The sequence below is a fragment of the Mya arenaria genome, chromosome 5, assembly GCF_026914265.1.
Source record: "Mya arenaria isolate MELC-2E11 chromosome 5, ASM2691426v1".
Classification (NCBI taxonomy): domain Eukaryota; kingdom Metazoa; phylum Mollusca; class Bivalvia; order Myida; family Myidae; genus Mya; species Mya arenaria.
Window position 1 is genome coordinate 41,666,112 of NC_069126.1, and position 24,524 is coordinate 41,690,635.

Below are 24,524 nucleotides of genomic sequence, written 5' to 3' on the forward strand. Positions count from 1 at the left end.
GTCTCACAACGCTATCGAGTTGTCACGGCGAGTGCACTGCATGCGCACTGAGCTCTCACTGCGCTCTTACTACGCTGACGGCGTGTTGTTTTACACTGCCTATAAAAACGATATCTCCATCAGTTCTCGAAACTTTCATTTGCTCTTGAACAGTTGAGGCCATGCTCGCCAAAAGAGGTGGGAAGGTGAAGAGGGCAGAGAAATATAAAAGCCCACGGCAAACAGAAGAAAGCCCCGATCGATGTTGCAAATAAGATATTGTGAAATGCATGTTTATTTGTATATATCATTCATCTATACTATTTTGGGGCTTGATTCATTGTCATGCAAACGGCTATTGATACGGTAGAAGCTTATTGGGAGGGCAATCTTGATCGCCGGGACGGCTCAGTATAATCGTTGAAGAGCTCAGTAAGAAAAATAAAACTCCTTATACGCACCATAGACGCAGAAAAGCGGTATAGACGCAGTATCATCTCAGAGCACGCCGTTAGATCGCCGTTCAAGTGCAATCGATAACTAGAGCCGACGGCGTTTGTTTTTGGCATGCTCAAAGTGCGCATCGTCGCTCGGCGTTCTATGCGATCCCACCGCGTTCACTGGCGATTCCACTGCGCGCAGATCGGCGTTCTGGACGCATGTGGGAACGCGGCCCTAGTGTGACACGGGTTTAATAGTATATCTGCTATGAACTATAAAAAAAAATTCAAATACAACATGTACTTCAGACAAATGTACAACATGATAATTCTAAAGTACATTTTGTCATTCATTACATTGTATAGTTATAGTTTCAACTTTACATTGTTGGTTATGGCTGATACTAATGTTGTTAAAACATATAGCCAAAACATTTGCTCCTTTTGTGTAATGTTCCTAAGCACATGTTTAATTTATATGTCTTGATGTTAACAAAGATATAACAATAAAACATATTAATCCTTGCTGGCTGTTTATAAATCTCAAAGGTGGAATTCTTAAGATATAACAATAAATATTATTAATCCTTGCAGGCTAGCTTTTCCACGCTATTGTTGTTTATAAATCTCGATGTTGAAATAAGGATTCTAAATTTGTTTATTTTCTGGAACTTGACGCAAAACACAAATAGTATTTGGTATGGCCTTAGGTCTGAAGATATGAGCGAAACAAGTTCTTGAGGTATATATTGTTCAGAAAGTCAATGACTTAACTTCTGTCGTACATATTTCACAAAATCTCAATGAAAAACCGCAGATGCGCAACTTCCTTTATTGAACAATATAACAATAAATTTATGTGACTTGAAGGGCGAACATTTTTGTTTTACAGATAACTTGAACCTTACAATGAGAACATTTAAACAGGTGCGCAAGCTCACATGTTATAAAATAGTCCTATCCCATATAAACATTCTAGGTCAATTGGTTTTTGAGATATGGGCGACACAAGACTTTTAGGGAGAAAAAAAACTCGTACCAAAATGGCAAATATATATGTATCCGCCAACGTGGGGGCATAATGCAAGCAAAAATAATAAAGTATGTCCAATATTCGTTTAAGATACGTGCGACACATGATTTTCGTGACACAAAATTGTGATCTATTTTTTGTCCTTAAAGGGGAAAAACTTATGCTTCACAGATAAATTACAAGAACCTAAAATCTCAATCCAAATTTGCGGGTGCACCAAGCTTACATGTTGAACAATAGTTTTCTTTACCATGTTCTACGTCAAATATAAACACAAATTAATCAGCGAACGAAAAATGAAGCAGTGCAGTGCATTTTTATTTTCAAGTCAGTAATACATTACAAATAAACACTAATAAAATGCAGCATGTTTCATTGGAAATAACATCATAGAAAATTCATATCTATGATATTAATAACCTGTTTTAACACGGGGAGGTATATCTCACTGTTTCAAAATCAACCAGTCCTGCCAAGACATACAGCAGTACCATTCGGAGCTCCTCGGCCATTTTTATTGAAAACAACCGCGAATGTACACGCTGTTACATAATTAGAAGTAGTTCGTATTTTTTCAATTATGGATTTATCTATTTTCTTAAGCGTTTTGAGCAACTTTTTGTTTGCACCAGGGTTCAAGGCATCAAAACTGGTCTGATGGATTTATCTATTTTCTTAAGCGTTTGGAGCAACTTTTTGTTTGCACCAGGGTTCGAGGCATCAAAACTGGTCTGTATGGATTTATCTATTTTCTTAAGCGTTTTGAGCAACTTTTTGTTTGCACCAGGGTTCGAGGCATCAAAACTGGTCTGATGGATTTATCTATTTTCTTAAGCGTTTGGAGCAACTTTTTGTTTGCACCAGGGTTCGAGGCATCAAAACTGGTCTGTATGGATTTATCTATTTTCTTTAGCGTTTTGAGCAACTTTTTGTTTGCACCAGGGTTCGAGGCATCAAAACTGGTCTGTATGGATTTATCTATTTTCTTTAGCGTTTTGAGCAACTTTTTGTTTGCACCAGGGTTCGAGGCATCACAACTGGTCTGTATGGATTTATCTATTTTCGTTGGCGTTTTGAGCAACTTTTTGTTTGCACCAGGGTTCGAGGCATCACAACTGGTCTGATGGATTTATCTATTTTCGTTAGTGTTTTGAGCACCTTTTTGTTTGCACCAGGGTTCGAGGCATCAAAACTGGTCTGTATGGATTTATCTATTTTCTTTAGCGTTTTGAGCAACTTTTTGTTTGCACCAGGGTTCGAGGCATCACAACTGGTCTGATGGATTTATCTATTTTCGTTAGTGTTTTGAGCAACTTTTTGTTTGCACCAGGGTTCGAGGCATCAAAACTGGTCTGTATGGATTTATCTATTTTCGTTGGCGTTTTGAGCAACTTTTTGTTTGCACCAGGGTTCGAGGCATCACAACTGGTCTGATGGATTTATCTATTTTCGTTAGTGTTTTGAGCACCTTTTTGTTTGCACCAGGGTTCGAGGCATCAAAACTGGTCTGTATGGATTTATCTATTTTCGTTAGTGTTTTGAGCACCTTTTTGTTTGCACCAGGGTTCGAGGCATCACAACTGGTCTGATGGATTTATCTATTTTCGTTAGTGTTTTGAGCAACTTTTTTTTGCACCAGGGTTCGAGGCATCAAAACTGGTCTGTATGGATTTATCTATTTTCGTTAATGTTTTGAGCACCTTTTTGTTTGCACCAGGGTTCGAGGCATCAAAACTGGTCTGTATGGATTTATCTATTTTCGTTAGTGTTTTGAGCACCTTTTTGTTTGCACCAGGGTTTGAGGCATCAAAACTGGTCTGTATGGATTTATCTATTTTCGTTAGTGTTTTGAGCACCTTTTTGTTTGCACCAGGGTTCGAGGCATCAAAACTGGTCTGATGGATTTATCTATTTTCGTTAGTGTTTTGAGCAACTTTTTGTTTGCACCAGGGTTCGAGGCATCACAACTGGTCTGTATGGATTTATCTATTTTCGTTAATGTTTTGAGCAACTTTTTGTTTGCACCAGGGTTCGAGGCATCACAACTGGTCTGATGGATTTATCTATTTTCGTTAATGTTTTGAGCACCTTTTTGTTTGCACCAGGGTTCGAGGCATCAAAACTGGTCTGATGGATTTATCTATTTTCTTTGGCGTTTTGGGCGACCTTATGTTTGCATCACAGTTTGCAGCATCAAAACTGGTCTGTATGGATTTATCGATTGTCTCCCTTGGTTTATTTTCAGAATCTAAAGTGACAAGCACTTCATCGCTTGTGTGTTCCAAAACGTCAAGTTCATTTTTGTCTTCCTCTTCTATAGATAACTCGGCGATCGTTGTTAGCAAATAAAGTTCTTTGACATTCATAAGGACGATACTTTGTTGACGCTGACGTTCTAGTGTCTGTAGCTTCTCTTTCAGATTAGCTCGTGCATGGGTCGTTCGTCTCAGAACAACAGAGATTTGACGCTTAGTTCCATGTTTCATAAGCGTGTCTATCAATGACTTATTCCTGTTTATCTCAGTCTGGATTTCTTGATAGCCGTTAATATGTTCGATCAGTTTCCTTGTCTCGGACAGCGACATTTCGCTTAACTGTGTTTCAAGGTCATTTCCCAAGCAGGTTATTTGATCCTTCCATTTCTCTACCAAACTTTGAATTTTGGTTTTAACCTCTTGTTGCTCTATTTCAATTGTCTTCCGTTGCTTTTCCTTTTGTGATTGTAAAGCCTGTATTCTGTCTTTAAGTTCTGCCATCATGTCAACATCCGAATCGGAAGAATCAAATACACCTAGATCATGGACATTTTCGCATTTCCGATGACTCTCAGTGAGACAAAAAACGCAAACCAGGCTTCATGGTCTCCGCATTCGTATGCGATGTTGTTATTAGGATGAATATCGCAGGTCGATAGTTCCTTAATGGTCTTAAACGGTATTATGTCCGCGGGAATATCATCATTCTTTAGCAGCGAGTGTTCTCTTGTTATTTTGTTTCTTTTGTGATCGCGACAACAGGTCTGACACAAATACTCGGCACATGCCACACAGAATACCGTTGCCTCATCAAAACAATCGTCATACTGGCATGGTTCATAAAAAATAGGTTATTTCTTCTTATTGCATTCAGTTTCATTACATTCATTAATCGTCCATGGCATTGAAGATTTTCCGCAATGTCTGTTTCCATTCTCATATATATTTTATCGCTTCATAATATATATATATAATAATTATGAATAACACGTTATTCAATTGAAAGTCGGTACGACACAGATAGTTTAGTACGATAATTCAATTTAATGTCCACATTTATATTCGCTGAATACAAGGAGCCCGATTATCAGACCAGGACCAACAACGGTCTCTTATTTTTAAAATCATGCTTAGATGCGTGTCTGTTTATCTAATTCATATATTATGTTTGAGCCTTTTGTCGTTGTTATCGAACACCTTAACATGAAAACAAGATTGTAAAAAGGAATATTTGTACACGTCAATGGGCTAAATCGTTCTGTGAGCAACGTTTAAATTCTGCCTTACAAAATATATTGATTTGCACATTAATAACAAAATTGTAGCGGGTTGAAGATTTATAATTTATTTACACCCAAGCAAATTTGCAAAGTTCTTTTATTCGCCTTATGCATTCTGGATTATATGCAAACGATAATTTGACACAAATTGAATCTTTTTATAACCTTATTGAAGCGATTTGAAGATTTGTTATTTATATACATTGTATATATATCTGCAAACTTTGATACGCCTTACAATTTCTCGATTACATGCAAAGGTAATACGACACTGAAGGAATCTAGTTTCATACGCTACAAATATCCTATTGTGAAGCTTTTTGGGCACTAAGTGCACACACAAAGCTTTAAATTTATAAACTGCAACATCGTTATCAATTTGAATTAATCTTCATTGAGTTGGTTAGGGGGAACATATATTATTCTATTTGTAGCTTTATGTGATAAAGCTATTCAAAATCCATGTAAAAAACTATGATATCAGGCTCTAATATCACGAAAATACTTAATTAATTTTCAATCTCTATCTCATTTTATTTCTTTGACAGAAAAGCATGACATGATTTAAATCTCTATATACGCCCAAACATAAATCACACTTTTCATGAAAATCCTTGGCTAATTTCACGCCATTGGTCAGAATAAGAAAATAATAACAATCGTCAAAAAATCTGATAACAAATCGTGAAAGGAATTTATGCACGTTACCACAATCTTCCACATATCATACCGATTATTTGTAACATGTGAAAATGTTGTATTACAACACCAGTTATCATAAATAATTTTATGTTTGGGTGATTTTTGTATTTGACCTCGTACATACGGGCCAGATTTGTTTTTAGATCAGTCGTACTGCAATTTTTTTTTAAAAAATCAGAAAAAAAATCATGACTAATCCGAAAACCTAACTTAAATATTAACTGTTAAAAGGTTACAAAAGGTGGCAGTCACGTTCAAATCTTCCTATTAAGATATTACACTTTCTGTGTTGCCATGTTCTTGTATTCAACTAAATATCATAACATGCAAAACCTTCAGGAACATTTTTGAAAATGTTCATAAAACTATTATTCATCTGATGTTGTATATATGCCCTCATAACAATGACATATCACATATAGTTTACTATCTTTAAAATCGCATTATTTATGTATAATGTTAATAAACATCATTGATTGATATTCTTAAGAAACGAATTATTCCATAAAATAAAACGTTCATTAGGCATAAAAATATGTTGGAAAAAATAGCTGCCATGGGTATTATTTCCCAGATGGCGGTTTTACTGGGCCAGCCCAAATCCAACCATTCTGTACATTGGCTTGATCTTATAGCATTTAAGATCTTTCTGTTGTCAAGGGCAACGTTCATTAACTACTATAAGTATAAATGAATAGTGTTGCAAATTATCCGCACAGTAGTTATCGCACGGTCAAGCTCCTCTAGCCTGTAACCGTTTCAATATGGGCGTTCATGTTTAAACGAGAGGTAGGAAAACACTCATCAATAGCATTGCAATGTATCCGTATGATAGTTACTGCTCGGGTAAGCTCCGTTCCAATATGAGAGTTCATGTGTTAACGAAAACAAAAATCATTTTGACATTGACTTTTGACCTATCGATCATAAGCGTTCTTTAGTTATTAAGCTGCTTTCACCTCAAGGTCACCGTGACCTTGGTCTTTGATCATAATATCAAAAAGGGTCATCTAATTGTCATAACCAACTTGCATAACAAGTAAAACAGTCCTGGAGCATACGTTCTATAGTTATTGAGCGCTTTCGCCTCAAGGTCACCGTGACCTTGGTCTTTGACCTTCTGATCGTAAAATCAAAAAGGGTCATCCAAGTAAAACAGTCCTGGGGCATACGTTCTTTAGTTATTGAGCGAAAACCATTTTTAGCTTAAAGCTGCACTCGCACAGATGGAACGCTTTTACAACTTCTTTATTTTATTTCTCTTGGAACGAGACTATTCTGCTAAAATCCATGGAAACCAGAGATATAAGACGGCTGACAACACATTATATCGCAGATTTTTATATTTAATTTCAAAAATTGAAGTTTTAGGCGTTTTTCTTACATTGTTTGTAACGCCTTTAGCCATAAAACATTAATTTTCGAACGGATATATGAAAATATGCGGTATGATATTTTGTCAGCAGTGAAATATAACTGTTAGATATTTACGCTGAAATTTGCTCATTCAAAGGCAAAAAAAAAGTTGTCAAAACGGTAAATCTGTGAGGATGCAGCTTTAAGGTCACCGTCACATATCGTTTTTAACATGAGGTTGCCGTGACCTCGACCTTTGACCTGATGATATAAAAATCAATATGAGGCATCTACTAGTCGTAACAAACCCGCATTACCGGTATAAAGTTCAGGGACCTAAACTAGTTTCAGTTATAGTGCAGAAACCCTTATCTCACCTCAATGTCACTTTGACCATGACCTTTGACTTACCGATCGCACAATCAATAGGGGTTATTCACTTGTAACGCTCAACTCGCAAACCAGTTTTTTCACCTCAAGGTTACCGTCACTATCTAATTTATATTATTTAAAACTACTTTATTCGATCAAATCTTCAGAATAAAATAAACAATAAAAGTATTACTTACTTTAATATTAACAATCAAGCAATTATTGTTTCCAATTAAACTGCTAACAAACAAGCGGAGTGACATTGTTCTAGTACACGATACTTTTGTTCGACATTTTATCTATTTGAAAGAGTATACATGTAGATAGTCATGACTGCGACACCCAATAATAAATCTTTCGTTTGGCTCATCCACGGCGACACTAACGGGTTTATCGATGTTCGAGATAACCACACGGTTACGTCTGTAATTTTTAGATGAAGTCTGATGAACGTTGTTGGAATCTTCACCGCAAACATAGATATTCCCTTCGCTGTGTTTCGCGACACCTTTTGCTTATTTTAGAACGTTATTATTATGCGATTTGTAATACCATTTACGATTTAGGAGCTTACTATCCTGTGTATTGACTGTATAGCAAGTAACCCGTGTGTTTTCCAAAAAAAAACCTGATGACTCATCGAAAACAGAGATTTGCTTTGCATCTTCTACATGTGGCATCTATGGAACTTCCTTTTCGGATTTTATGTGTTTATCATAAACTGCCGTACTGTCAAAATTCTCATTGGTCGCAAACAAAATCATAAGTCGGGAGACAAAAACAGTCAGACTTATTGGTCGGAGTCGGGTTGAAAATACCATTAAACCCCCTATCGAGGTTTTGTTAATGATATGTTTGGTGACTTTCTTCAGGTCTGAATAGCAAACATAAGCATACTCTCCATCAAAAGTCATATCAATCGGCTTTCCTTGTAGCGATTGTTTGGAAATTAAATCGAATTTATCGCTGAAAAGTTTGAGTTTTCTGTTGCCAAAATCAGCTAACAGAAAAAATGTTTCACGTTAATGAGCGCGATATTCTGCTGACGCTTACATTCCAGTGATTGCAGTTTCTCTTTAAGATCAGCGCGTGCATTTTTGGTTTGTCGCAGAGCAACTGCTATTTGTCGTTTAGTTCCGTGTTTCATAAGTGTTACTATCTATTTGTTTATTGTTATTTAAGTCTCGATCTCTTGACAGTCATCAATCGATTCCTTTCACTGCGTTGTCTCTGAGAGCGAAAATTTGCTTAATTGTGTCTCAATGTCTTTTCTCAAGCCGGTTATATGATCCTTCCATTTGGCATCAAGGCTTTGAATGTTGGTTTTCACCTCCTCTTCGTGCTCAATTCTTCCGTAGCTCTTCTTGTTGTGCTTTTAATACATGTATTCTTTCTTGTAGCGCAGCCATAAGGTTAACATCTGAATCCGCAGAAATAACATCTCCTAAATCATGGACATTTTCCCTTTCCGATGGCTCTCCGTGAGACAGAAAACGCAGACTAAGGCTTCATAGTCTTCGCATGCGTATGCAATGTCATTATCAGGATGAATTTTGCAGGTCAATAGTTGCTTTATTGTCTTAACGGCGTTATGTCCGTGGGAATATCATCATTCTTTAATAGCGAGTGAGTTCTTGTTACATTGTTTCTTTTGTGTTCGCGACAACAGGTCTGACACAAATATTCGGAACATATCACACAGAATCCTTCAAATGATTCATCATGCTGGCATGGTTCACAAAAGACTGGTCCTGTCTTCCCATGACAATTTTTTTTCGTTATTTTCCATTGACGTTTCCTGGCATTGAACATTTTCTTTACGGTTCTCGGTCATTCTCATAGCTCATTGTCAAATTATATACTAAATGATAGTATATTTTCGCTATTTAAATGAAAATCGGTACGAAACAGATAGTCAAATGCTATAAAAATAACTTAAGTCCGTGTGAACATATATATTCGCCCACAATATTTTATAAAGTGAGACAGAACAACTTTATCTAGTGTCATATTTCATATTTAAGCCTTTGTTGTTGTTATCAGAAGCCTATACATGCCGATACGTTTGTAAGAACGCGCATAGATTTAATCGTCCGGCTAGCAAAGTGTTAACTTCCTCATGCCTTCACTTGTATACAATGCAAGAGTTATAACCTCAAAAAATTTTCATTCATCTATGTACCCATTTAAAAAGAATATTCAATCACTTTACTGATTTACAATTATAATTAGAAAAAAAACAGTTTTATTACAATTGGATTTAAGAGATGTTTGTTTGAGAACTAAATAGATCGTAATGATAACTGCAAACTGCATTTGTTTAAGACCTGTTATTAGGCCTCGTAAACAAACTGATATAAATTGAAACGGAAGAAACTTTGTCTCATTTTTATGTTCATACTTGTGACAAAATACATCCTATTGAAAAACATTTTGGGCAAAAGAAATGCAAATGGAAGACCTTAAATTCGTTGCCTGAAACATCTCTAATTAATTGAATAAAGCTTGATTAAGTTGGTTAAAACAGATTTGATTTTATTTGTTAATTTGTGTTACAAAGCAATAAACATACATGTACACACAAAATTATAAGTTCAGGGACCAATATCACGAAAATCATTAAGTTGACCCTCGGATCTTCGAAGGAACAACAAGACATGACTTAAATCATATACACTTTCTCTCTTTTTTTAAAAATAGCATTATGTTGTATTTTAATTAGCATCATTGATCAAAATCATCAATTAAGAAACGTACTATTCCAATGCAAACAAAATATACTTACAGTAATAACTCGAGTAAATATTTGCACTGGAACTATTTTTCTTTATGATATTGACCGAATATGTTTCCATCAATATAACCGAAGAGAACAAGTAAAAATTGTACGATATTGTGGCATTGTACACTTTTATGAGATCAAACTTGTTTAAAAGATTGTGATTAAGTTATGACGTAAGAAGTGTTGTGATATTTGAACCCGAAATCACTGACAACGTCAAATAATTTAAAATATACCTACTTAGTTTCAATGATTGTAATGTAAATACTTTACAACACAACATTTCTCGGGTCCGTTTTTCACAAAACCAATGCCAATAATATAGTGTATGCAAAGCGATTGTTTCATGATTTTAACTTTACATTGTCGGTAACCTTTTCCCAGCTCTTCCTGTATGTATATCACTCGAAGGTCTTTCCTGGCCAGTCAAACTCCCGTCTGTTGGGAATCATACGCAGTCTAAAGATCCGTATATGCCTCTCACCCTTATTTCCGGTTCGGCAACACATTGACATGTTTATTATTGAAGGAACACGGAAAATAATTTATAAAGGGTAAGACTGTTTTATATGTAAATTGATCGATGTCCCCTAGATTTGCTTGATATTTGTTTCAATAAGGAAGGTGTTAAACATACATATCCCTAGACTTTGTGAACAATGACCAAGAACTGTTCTTGTTTGAGTATGGTCAAAAGCGTTTGAAATAAAATTATGACACTTTGTAGGTGCAATGTTCTTTTAATAATGACTTGTGCACCTGCCATTTAGTTTTCGATTTCATTATGCAGGAAATGGTTTAATAGACTCAAGATCTGGCTGTTGTCTGCCAAGGCAACTTTCAATAAGTTCGATTTGTCATTTTAGCTTTACATTGTCGGTTACAGTTTTCAAGCTGTTACTGTGTAATCAATAGCTGTTGCTATCAAAGGCTCGCATAGAAATCTTTTGGGAAGAAAATGCGGCTAATCATATTTCTTTTGTATCCAGAAATTTAAGATATGTTTATATGGCTAACATACTTTAGTACTGGTTTGCATCAAACAGGCAATTTAAAACAGTCAACATATACAAAAATAATTCTTACGAAGTCGAACTCAGTTTTACGCTATGCTTAACAGTTTAAAACATTTTATAAACGTCCAGGCAACAAATTAAATTAGAAAAATGTTCTTAGGGTTTTAGCGATAAGTTAACGGTTTTTGTAGTCGTTTTATAATGTTAACATTTGTAACATTCAACCATTTTCGTTTTTGATTATTCTGTATAGTCTCCTATAACTCTTATCTGAGTGGATATGTATGTTATTATTGTAACGAACTGTATATTTGATGTATATTGATGAGACGTAAATGAACTATAAAGTATAGTTAAAAGAAATAACGTTCAAATAAGGGAGTTAAGATTAAACGAAAAACAAGGAAAAACTCTCTAACAGCGTTATAATGTATCCGTATGATCGTTATTGCATGTATTAACTCCTCCTTCTTTTTGCCATTCCAATACGGGAGTTATTGTGTTTGAAACAAACAAAATCACTCTCTGACATGATACTATAGTTTAAATCTTATCTTACCCGATACCTCGTTAAAACGTTAAAAAAAACAACAACATTAAATGTGTGGAATGAATGATGATGATGATCCCTGTTTGATGCAGTTAAATGGATGGATGGATGGAAGGATGGTAAACATGAATGCAAATACTTTGAATATAAACACACTTAATAATGTACTTATGGGTCTTCAACTATATAAAGAGGGTGAGGAAGGCCAAAAAGTGTTCCAAAATTGGATTATCATTTAGTTGTAATGTAAAATATTTTGTTAGAGTAAAACAGCGTAATTATACGTCTGGGTGTAAAAATAAGGAGTTGAGCAGATTAAGAAGGACTTTTTAATCTGTGATTTGTTAATATTCCATAAGTATTAAACGGATAAAAATATTTCTTGAAAATGAAGATGTTTCGTGTCAAAATATTTCAGCTTGTCCAATTAATACTGTTGTAAGGTTATTGGTGAAAAAAGTCATAAAACTCAATCACAATATTTTGGGAGTCGTTTCATTGTTTTGCCTTGTAAAGTTACAAAGACAATTTCAATACTGGTTGAGTTATATATCCCAATCAGATGATTAATACCAATCACCTGTCAACTATTAGAGTTAATGTGTTTAAAAAGAAAAGAAAACACTTTCCGATACATTTATTTAATATTCAATTTGACATTGAGTGATAGAGCAATTACTGTTCTAATACATCCTAAAACAAATATACATCTGTCACATCAACATCGCCCATGCATACTTATAAAATCTTATTATTAATATAATTGAAAACATGGTAAACCCCAGAAGCAAAAAAGTCGACGTAGGTCTTGTTATAGATCACAGGGCCTAGTAAAAAAAAAAACGCAGCCATTAGATACAACCATAACGTGCAATCGGATGAATAAAGCCGAAAAAAGAGTACCAACTTCTTATAGGGAATCGCTAATGGTTTTCAACTGCAATTTTTACGTTTTTTTTAATTCACTCCAAAATAAAGTGTGGCAAATCATTAGGAGTGTCAAAACCAAGATTCTGACAGCTGAAACCGTGCAACAACTGTATTCGCTCAAATATTCTATTTGACACTAGCGGGTTCGAGGGGTTGGGAGTGGGCAATATCGGAGGGAAGTGATCATCATTATAGATATTTAGTCAGTTTTCTGTACATTTCTTAACTATACCGGCGCAGGTTCGTTCACCACTTCAACCAGTATTTAAATCAATTGTATTTTCTCTGTAATTCTGTTATCAATGAGAAAAATAATTAAGTGTTTTCTGATGGATTACCTTGAAACATAATCGTTGGTACAAGCATATGTTTGAGTTCCTTCAAAAGTACGATACAATCATACAAAAGCAAAACCCTACACTGCTTGCTTGAGTTTATTCAATATTTAAATCTTAGCGTTGATATAGTAGAATAATGAATGAAACATTTGTATGCCTACACTAGATTTCTATCTTATTACTTCAACAATGATAGTTTAAATCACAATATAGGACATCGAGCTTATCAAGCTCGACTCCATAAACAAATAAATACTTTTGCATTCCAAGCAAAGGTAAACACTTCATATAGGAATAATTTCGAGAAATTTATAAGCAAATAGCAGGATGAGACTCCTTATATTATGTACATATAGATGAAATCGATTAACAGTTGACGGATACCCCAAAACAGCGTAACCAAAGCAAATAGTGTAAGATCTTGCAAACAATGAGTTCTACTTGAAGGAGAATACATGCAGGTAGTTATCAGCGCGACACCCGATGATGAGTCTATCTTTCTGTTCGTCCAAAGCGACACACATGGGGCGATTGATATTATGGACAACCAGACGGTTGACTTTGTATTTCGTAGATATTAGATGAACGTTGTTGGAATCTTCACCGCAAATATACATATTTCCTTCACTGTCTTTTGCGAATCCTTTCGCTTTTTTGAGAACGTTTTCTTTATTCGATTCATTAAACCATTCACGATCTTGAAGTTTACTTTCCTGAGAATCAACCGTGTAGCAGGTTACTCGTGTATTTTCTGAGAAAACAATTGACAAGCCATCGAATACAGAAACCTGCTTTGCCGCTCTCACATGCTTGAATCTTTCATTATCGGTATTATATGAGATGGTAGCAGCTATTGCATTTCCTCGTCGGATTTCAATATGTACATCATCTACTGTCGTACTGTCAAAACTCTCTTTGGTCGCAAACAAAATCATCAGTCGAGAGTCAAACACAGTCAGACTAATTGGCTGGAGCCGAGTTTGAAATCCTATTGGAACCCCTATCGAAGAATCGTATATAGGATGTTTGGTTACTTTTTTCAGGTCTGAATAACACACATACGCATATTCTCCATCGAAACTCATATCGACCGGCTGTCCAGGTAGCGATTGTTCGCACATGAGGTCGAATATACGGCTAAAGAGTTTAAGCTTACGGTTGCCAAAATCAGCCAACAGAATTCCATGTTGAGATAGCTTAACCCCCAAAATACTGCAAGTACTCGTGTCTGTTTCTGTTTTGATTTTAAATAAACTGATGATTTGTCCGGTTTCTCTCTCTAAGAACGGTCTGGATGACCTTTGTTTTCCATCAGATGTTGAGTAAGAAGAATTAGTCTGTATGGATTTATCAATTTTCACCGTAGGTTTGTTTTTCAAATCCACATTGTCATTCACTTCATCGCTTGTGTGTTCCAAGATGTCAGAATTATTGTTTTCCTTCTCTTCCGAAGATAACTCGGCGATCGATGTTAGCAAATCAAGTTGTTTGACATTTATGAGCGCGATATTTCGTTGACGCTGACATTTCAGTGTATGCAGTTTCTCTTTAAGATTAGCGCGCGAATCGTTTGTTCGTCTCAGAACAACAGCTATTTGTCGCTTGGTTCCGTGTATCATAAGTGTTTCTATTAATGTCTTGTTTCTTTGTATTTCAATCTCGATTTCGTGGCAGTCATCAATAAATTCTTTCAATTGCATTGTCTCGGAGAGTGACATTTCGGTTAATTGTGCTTTAAGGTCATTTCCTAAGCGGGTTATATGATCCTTCCATTTGGCTACCAGGCATTGAACATCAATTTTATTTTTTTCTTGTGCTATCACGATCGTGTTGCGTTGTTCTTCCTTTTGTGCTTTTAACGCATGCATTCTGTCTTGAAGTTCTGCCATAATGTTTATATCCGAATCGACAGAATCAACAACTCCTAGATCATGGATATTTTCGCATTTCCGATGGCTCTCAGTTAGACAGAAAACGCAAACCAAGGTTTCATGGTCTCCGCATTCGTATGCGATGTCATTGTCGGGATGAATATCGCAGGTCGATAGTTGCTTAATGGTCTTAAACGGCGATATGTCAGCAGGAATATCATTATTCTTTAACAGCGAGTGTTCTCGTGTTACCTTGTTTCTTTTGTGATCACGACAACAGGTCTGACACAGATACTCGGAACATGCCACACAAAATCCCGTTGCCTCTTCAAACGAATCATCATACTGGCATGCTTCACAGAAGATTGGTCCTTTCTTCCCATAACTTTCATTTTCGTTCTGACGGTTTGTTGCCATTTTCACAGATCATTATTTTCAAGTTATACACTAAATAATAATGTATTCACAAACAAGAACGCTATTTAAGTGAAACTCTGTTCGAAATATAGGCAAATGCTATAAAAGATTACTAACGTCCTTGTCAAAATATATATTTGCTGACAATATTTCTATACTTAATCCGAATAAGTCAGATCATACCGCAAAAACAGTTCGTGTTTTAAATCAGCCTTTTCAAGTGTCATTTCATGCTTTTATCGTTGTTATCGGAAATCCAATACATGCCGATACGCTTGTAGGAGAAGAGTTGTAATCTTAAAGAACTATTCATTCATCTATGTACCCATTAAATAACTAGAGCGTAGATAATTGCAAACTTAATTTGCTTAAGGTCTGTGTAATATGGTATAAGGCCTCGTGAGGTTTTGCTAACATACTGATATAATTTAACATGGAAGGAAGTTTGGTTCGTTTTTTAAATTTATAGTTGTGACAAAAACATTATATTGAGAAACATTTTGGGCACAAAAATGCAAACGAAAAACCTGATTTTTATACACTAAACCATCAATAAGTAATTGAATTAAGCTTGAGGCGTGTTAGCTGAAAATGATATTCTTTTGTTGGTTACTATGTGTGATAAAGTGATAAACATTCATGTGCACACAAACATATAAGTTCAGGCCTCAATTTCACGAGAATACTTTAGTTGACTCTCAATACATCTCAGGTCTCCGACAGAACAACATATCAGGAATTAAAATCACATACATTTTCTCTTTTTTAATTAGCCTTATGAATGTTGTATGTTGATAAGTATCATTGATCAAGAGTACTTGTGAATTTCAGCAAACAAAATATGCTTAAGAAAAAACTCGAGTACAATATTTGCACTGGAACTTTTTTTCTTCAAAATATTGACCAAAATGTTTCCATCAATATAACCCAAGAGAACAAGTAAAAACATGTACGATGTTGTGTCATTTTATTCTTTTATGAGATAAAACTTGTTTGAAAGATTGCGCTCATGTTATGACTTAAGTATTGTTGTGGTATTGAGACCAGAAATCACTGACAACTTGTTATAATTAAAAATATACCTACGTATTTTAATTAGTCTTATGCAAATACTTTTCAAAACAACATTTCTCGGGTCCGTTTTTCACAAAGCCTATGCCAATAATATAGTGTAAGGCTTTTTTAGGCGTACATTGTCTGTAGCAAAATTGTTTTACTGGGCCTGTCAAACACCCGTCTGTTGGAAATCATACGCTGTCTTAAGATCCTTATACGCCCGTCACCCTCATTCCCGGTTCGGCAACACATTGATATGTGCATTATTTAAAAAAAAACGAAACAGAATTTGCAAAATGGTACGAACGTTTTACATGTAAATTGATCAGTGTCCTTTAGATTTGCTTAATATTTGTTTCAATTAGGAATGTGTTAAATAGAGGATCACAAATGAGTGTTTATTTTGTATCGAATTTATTAAACGAGTTCATTTAAAAGCGATAAAAACGAGGCTCGGCCGAGAATTTATCGCTTTAAATGACGAGTTTAATAAACTTCATACAAAATAACACGAATTTAAGATTCTATTAAAACATAACTCATTTACGATCGAAATCTAGGTCAGAGTTGCTTCAATACACTTTTCTTGTCATAGTCCGAAGTATTTACATTGTGTGTTTTCAGTATGCTTCATCCGCAGGAAAGAAAATAACCCGACATAAAAAAGAATTAACAATAAAAAACATAAATCATGTCTCAATTATCGACCGATAATCAAATGATTTACTTAAAACAACAAAAATGCATATTTCAAACCATTTAAATCAAGCAAATCAATAAAAGAAGCAATGTCATAACTGCGTGACATCATACGTAATCACACGAGTGTGTACATGTCATTTGGCGGTTGAAGTTTAAAAAGAACAAAAGTCAGCGTCACAATCGCTTTCAATAGTGCGAATTTGCATTGTAGCTGGTCGATTTCAGCATGAATTTTGATGGATGTGCACAAGGACACAATTGGAACACCATAAATGTTGTAAAATCCACCAGAAAAGTGGGATTTGATGTGGAATCAGTGACTGTGTCAGTGTGTGAACTTGAGCATTGTTGGCGAACTACCTACAGTATGTGTATACCACGTGATAATTTACGTCATATAAGCTACGTCGGAAAGCAACATTTTGCTTAAAATGATTATTTAAAACAAAGATAACTTTTGTTATACAACAACAAATTTAAAGCAAACAAAAGGCAGTCTATGCCGCTTGAAGAGCTCCTCCTTCGTTTTATTACCGGAGTTTTATAAGGTGATTAGTTTCATCAGACACTTCGACTTATCTGATTCCAAAATAATGTTTTGACAGTGCTCCGTCAGATTGCCGTATTGTGAAAAGGTTTGTCGAAGTGTTTAAAGAAACTAAACTCTCAATCAAACTCTGGTAAATTGCCGAAGATGGGGCTCCGTTAGCGGCGTAGACTGCGCTATGTATCGTTTAAATGAATGAAGTTATCTTTGTTTAAAGTCTTTATTCGAAGCAAGATATTGTCTTCCGACGTAGCATTTATGACACAATTTATCACGTGGTATACACACACTGTACCTAAAATGCTCATTTTGCAAGGAAGTAGACGGGTATTTTGACTGGAGTACAGGATGCTGGACAATTCCTTGTGTTGATTTGGATTTATGTGGTTATAGTTGTTTATAGATGCAATTCTGGACGTGGTCGCGGTATTTCCTGGTGCTGTGATCAGGGTGTTGTTTGTTTGGATTAAGCCCAGCCTTCTTCACCATTCGTTTAATCATGGAATTGAGTTTGTTGACATCGACGTGATTTATTTTGAAACATCGTTTCTAATGTTTGTCTACATATTTTGACAGCGCGTAGGAATACATTAGTGTGTTATATATCTGCATAAACGTTAATTCACATTAAAACTCTTTCTGCTTGTTACAAAGTTCAGAAGTGGCGTAGCGCCAATAAGGTAAGAGACAGGTCGATATGAAAGACTAGATGTTTATAATAAGACCTGCCCAATCTGTAGTATTGGAATAAAAGATGAAATGGATGTGCTACTTGACATTTAGACCATTTTTTATATTTTTTCTGAAATTTGTCAGTTACAGTGTGTGTATACCACGTGATATATTGCGTCATAAATGCTACGTCGGAAGGCAACATTTTGCTTTAAATGAAGACTTAAATCAAAGATAACTTTTCTTTTACTACAGCATTTTAAATAAAAACAAAGGCCAGTCTACGACACTTAAAAAGCCCCGCCTTTGTTTTAGTACCAAAGTTTAATAAAGTGATTAGTTTCATCAAATACTTCGACAAACCTTTTTCCAAAATATTGTTTTGACAATGCTCCGTCAGACGGCCGTATTGTGAAAAGGTTGGTCGAAGTGTTTTAAAAAACTAAACTCTCAATCAAATTCTGGTAAAAGACCAAAGACAGGGCTTCGTAAGAGGCGTAGACTGCGCTATGTTTCATTTAAAATGGTGAAGAAATAGTCAACTTATCTTTGTTTAAAGTCTGCATTCTAAGCAAAATATTGCCTTCCGACGTAGCATTTATGACGCAATATATCACGTGGTATACACACACTGAGTTATGGCTTCCAAAATCTTGAAGTATAAAATCATTTTTACTCGTATAATGATATATGTTATCTGGCGAGAGAGCTTTTCAAAATCATGCCAAATCATGACCAAATAGGTTTATTCAAAGAAGGAAGTATTTATACCACTTAACTTCGAAGCATTGTGCCATTAAGGGATCATTTTCCGAAAAATGTATTATACTCTTTTAAAAGATGAAAATGACTTGATAAGTGATATGTCTGTATTAAATATGCAGACATTTAAGATATGTGAATATGGCTCACTTTTTAAGTTTTAGTTTGGATAAAACAGAAAATTTAATACAGTCCTCATATACAATAGCAACTATTACTTAGTCGGGCTCAGTTTTAGGCTATGTTTAACAATTTAAAAAATAATTTAAGTTCAGGTAACAAATAAAATTAGAAAATTATGTTCTTAAGGTTTTAAGTGATAAGTGAATGTTTTGATAGTCTTTTTATAATTTTAACATTTCTAACATTGAAGCATTTTCGTTTTTTATTATTCTTTATAGTCTCCTATAACTCTATTCTGAGTGGTTATGTATTTTATTATTGTTATGAACTCTATAGTTGATAATATTGATGAGACGTAAATTAACTATAAATAATAGTATCCGTACGAAAGGTATTGCACGTGCTAGTTCCTCAATTCTTTTTAATGCCCCAATACAGGAGTTAATGTGTTCTACTAAGAAGGTTACAGAGACAATTTGCACACATTCAGCTTTAATCATACACACAATGTAACAGTCATTTTTACGTCAGAGTGCAATTAACATTCTAATACCATTTTAAAACAAACATACATTTTTCATATCTAACCTTGTCCATGTATAATTATAAATATAATATATATATAATAATAATATAGTTGAAAATAGGGTAAAACCCAGAAGCAAAAAAAACGAATGACCTGATGTACATCAGAAAGCAATAAGGCTCAACAAATACTTAAATAAACTAGAGCCACATAATATACAAGCAAAATAGGCAACACACATGCATCATATACAGTTTGATTATAAACACAAAGTATTGGGGTTATTGTATTCATGTTTAAGCCAGCCAGTTTACGCACCCTCACTCTCACACTTGTCCCAACATGGAAGCATCGGAGAAGGCATCAACTTGAAGACAATGAAGAATATAGTAAAACAAATAATGTTCAATATTAAAGTTCAAATACTCAGCCATCAGATACAAACTTCAAGTGCAAACGAATGAATCCAGCCGAAACAAGAGTACCAACTTTTTAAAGGGATTCGCTCATTGATTGCAAAATGCATTTTTACGGTTTGTTCATAAAGTTTATTACGAAACAACATATGTTATGTTTATATCGGGAAAAGGGTAATAAAATAGGCTCAAAATGCACCATACAAAATTAAGGAGTACCCAAATAATCCCCTGCTAACATTTCAAACCATGAAAATGTCGTATATGAGGTATGGGCGAACTTAAAAGGTTCTGCCCTCAAATGATGCTTCCTCGTACTTCAATTCCGCCTCTGTTTAAAGACCACAATTTTGAATTCCGTTACTAAGGCATTCCAGCAAATTATAGCAGCCTGATTGGTTGATGGATATTATGACGTAATGTAACCAATGTATTCGATAAAGGTAAAAATATACATCAACTATTGCAAAAGTCCTTGTGGCCGAGTGGTGCAGGCGCTCATGTTTTTTTTTCTTGACTGCACTGTGAACTATGCACGTTCACCACTTTTACCGGAACATTTATTTTTCATACGAAAGTATTATTTTTTCCTGCAATTTTGGTATCATCAAGTAAAATAACTATAAAATAAATGTTTTCAGATGAATAACCTGAAAAATAATTTGAGCGAGTCCCTTTTAAGGTACGATACAGATATACAAAATCAGCATTCCTACATTAAAGATTTAAAAATAAAATTTCAAATGGTATAATAATGAATAAATCATTTGTATGCCTTCTTTAATTAACAAAAATGGTAAAAACATTTTATTTCTATCTATTTACTTCAAATCACAATATAAAACATGGAGCTTATCTAGCTCGACTTCATAAACAAAGTACTCCTTTTGCAATCCAAGCAATTTGTATTTCTAATAGAAATAATCTCGTACAATTAATGTTCATAATGCAGGATTAAACTTCCTTCATTATGTACATAAAGCTTACATCGATAAACAGTCTGCAAATACCCCAAACCGCGAAACCAGAAGACGTGTTGTAAAATCTTGCACACTAGTAGTAAAATTTATGACGGAGTGGCTCGTCATGTTATTTATTTGAAGGAGTATACATGCAGATAATTATCATCGCGACATCCGATTATGAGTCTATCTTTCTGATCGTCCAGAGCAACACACATTGGGCTATTGATGTTCTGAACAATCACTCGGTTACGTCTGTAATTTGCAGACGACGCCTGATGAACGTTGTTGGAATCTTCACCACAAATATAGACATTCCCTTCACTATCTTTCGCGACCCCTTTCGCTTTTTCCAGAACGTTTTGTTGATATGATTTGTAGAACCATTTTCGATCTGGTAGTTCTTCTGTTTCAGTGTCAACCGTATAGCAGGACACCCTCGTGTTTTCCGATAGAACTATGGAAGACGCATCGAAGAGAAAAATTCGCTTTGCCTCTTTTATTTCTTTAAAACCGTTGTTATAGGGTTTATAGATGAAAACATTTATTGAACTTCCCTTTCGAATTTCAATATGTACATCGTCAGCTTCAGTGTTGTCAAAATTCTCATCACACGCAAACAAAATCATAAGTCGAGAGTCGAACACAGTCAGACTAAGGGGTTGATATTTGGTGTAATATTCATAACAACTCCAAATGGATGTCTTGTTTATGCACAGTGCTGTCACTTTCTTTAGGTCTGAATAACAGACATAGCAATTCTCTCCATCGCAGCACATATCGACCGGCTGTCCGGGCAGCGAGTGTTCACAAATTAATTCAAATTTACGATTGATGAGCTTAAGTTTGCTGTTGCCATAATCAGCAACGAGGACTCCGTACTCCGTTAAGTAAACGGCAAAAATACTGCACGTGTATACGTCAGTCTCTGTTTTAACATTGAATATAGCTATTTTTTGCCCGATTTGTCTTTCTAAAAACCGTTTGGATGACCTTTGTTTTGCATCAGGGATAGCAACATAAGAGACAGTCTGTATGGATTTATCTATTTTCTTTGGCGTTTTGGGCAACTTTTTGTTTGCACCAGGATTCGGGGCATCAAAACTGGCCTGTATGAATTTATCTATTTTCTTTGGCGTTTTTGGCGACCTTTTGTTTGCATCGCAGTTTGCGGCATCAAAACTGGTCTGTATGGATTTATCGATTGTCTCCCTTGGTTCATTTTCAGAATGTAAAGTGACAAGCACTTCATCGCTTGTGTGTTCCAAGACGTCAAGTTCATTTTTGCCCTCCTCTTCTATAGATAACTCGGCGATCGCTGTTAGCAAATAAAGTTCTTTGACGTTCATAAGGACGATACTTTGTTGACGCTGACGTTCCAGTGTCTGAAGTTTCTCTTTCAGATTAGCGCGTGCATGGGTCGTTCGACTCAGAACAACAGAGATTTGACGCTTAGTTCCGTGGTTCATAAGCGTGTCTATCAATGACTTATTCCTGTTTATCTCAGTCTGGATTTCTTGACAGCCGTTAATATGTTCGATCAGTTTCTTCGTCTCGGAGATCGACATTTCGCTTAACTGTGTTTCAAGGTCATTTCCCAAGCCGGTTATATGGTCCTTCCATTTCTCTTCCAAACTTTGAATGTTGGTTTTAACCTCTTGTTGCTCTATTTCAATTGTCTTTCGTTGCTTTTCCTTTTGTGATTGTAAAGCCTGTATTCTGTCTTGAAGTTCTGCCATTATGTTAATATCCGAATCGAAAGAATCAACAGCCCCTAGATCATGGACATTTTCGCATTTCCGATGAGTCTCAGTGAGACAGAAAACGCAAACGAAGACTTCATGGTCTCCGCATTCGTATGCGATGTCATTATCAGGATGAGTTTCACAGGTCGACAGTTGCTTTATGGTCGTGAACGGCGTTTTGTCCACGGGAATATCATCATTCTTTAATAGTGAGTGTTCTCTTGTTACTTTGTTTCTTTTGTGATCGCGACAACAGGTCTGACACAAATACTCGGAACATGTCACACAAAATCCCGTTGCTTCTACAAATGAGTCATCATACTGGCATGGTTCACAGAAGATTGGTTTCTTCCCATGACATTCATTTTCGTTAATTTCCGTTGGCGTTTCCTGGCATTGGATATGCTCTTGAAGACTCGTGGCCATTTGTACACGCTATTTAAGTGAAAATCCGTACAAAACAGATATACAAGTCCTGCAAAGATTACGCAAGTCTGTTATACAATGAGTCCGATTCAGTTGTATCACACCGAAACGATCAACGGCCACTAATATAGCTATTGGTGTTTTAAATTCAGCCTTAGCTAATTTCGTATTCCATGCCTACGCATTTGTCTTTGTTACCGTGACCTTGGCGTTTCTACGGAGCTCCATGGTGTTGTACCGCGTTCCTGAGGAGTTCTAGTTGGTGAGTGTCTCCAAGCGCCATCGAGTTGTCACGGCGCGCGCACTGCATGTGCACTGAGCTCTCACTGCGCTCTTAATGTGCTGACGGCGTGTTGTTTTGCACTGCCTATAAAAACGATATTTCCATCAGTTTTCGAAACCTTCATTTGCTCTTGAACAGTTGAGACCTTGCCCGCCAAAAGAGGTGGGAAGGTGAAGGAGGCAGGGAAATATCAAAGCCCACCGCAAACAGAAGAAAGCCCCAATCGCTGTTGCAAGTAAGTTATGGTGAAATGCATGTTCATTTGTATATACCATCCTATAATATTTTGGGGGTTGATTCATTGCCATGCAAACGCCGATTGGTGCGATAGAAGCTTATTGGGAGCGCAATGATCACCGGGACGCCGTACGATCGCCGTTCAATCACCATCGACAACCAGAGCCGACAGCGTTTGTTTTGGGCATGCTCATAGTGCACGCCGTCGCTCGGCGTTCTATGCGATCCCACCGCGTTTACTGGCGATGCCACTGCGTTGCCGCGGTGATGCTCGCGGTTCCACTGTGGGCAGATCGGCGTTCTGGAATTTTCTTGGACGCCGTGGGAACGCGGCCCTAGTGTGACACGGGTTTAACAGTATACCTGCTATGACTATTAAGTATTTTTCAAATACAACACGTGCATCAGAAAATGTACAAATGATATTTCTTTAGTCCGTTTTGCCATTAACTGCATTGTATAGGTTTGTTTCATCTTCACATTGTTAGGAAGGGCTGATACTAAACTAAATGTTATTATAACGTAAAGCCAATGCATTTGCTCCTTTAGTGTAATTGTTTCTAAGTGCATGTATAATTTATTTGTCTTGATGTTTACAAAAAAAACATAACAATAAAATAAGATTAATCTATGCTGGCTAGCTTTTCCACGCTCCTGTTTATAAATCCCAAAGGTTGAATTAAGGGTTCTAAATTTGTTTGATGTTTGGAACATGACGCAAAATATATATCTATTTAGGCATGGCC

General features: G+C 35.7%; 2 protein-coding genes across 2 annotated transcripts; both read right to left on the reverse strand.

Annotated features, from left to right (window-relative positions):
• Positions 1–13,470: 13,470 nt before the first annotated feature.
• On the reverse strand, positions 13,471–15,321 carry LOC128235707 (uncharacterized). Its single transcript, XM_052950509.1, has one exon. It carries the CDS (start codon positions 15,319–15,321, stop codon positions 13,471–13,473), a length of 1,851 nt encoding a protein of 616 aa, XP_052806469.1.
• Positions 15,322–21,218: 5,897 nt separating this feature from the next.
• LOC128235709 (uncharacterized) lies at positions 21,219–23,258 on the reverse strand. The gene has a single exon (XM_052950510.1). The coding sequence runs from the start codon at positions 23,256–23,258 to the stop codon at positions 21,219–21,221; it is 2,040 nt and encodes a 679-aa protein (XP_052806470.1).
• Positions 23,259–24,524: the final 1,266 nt, after the last annotated feature.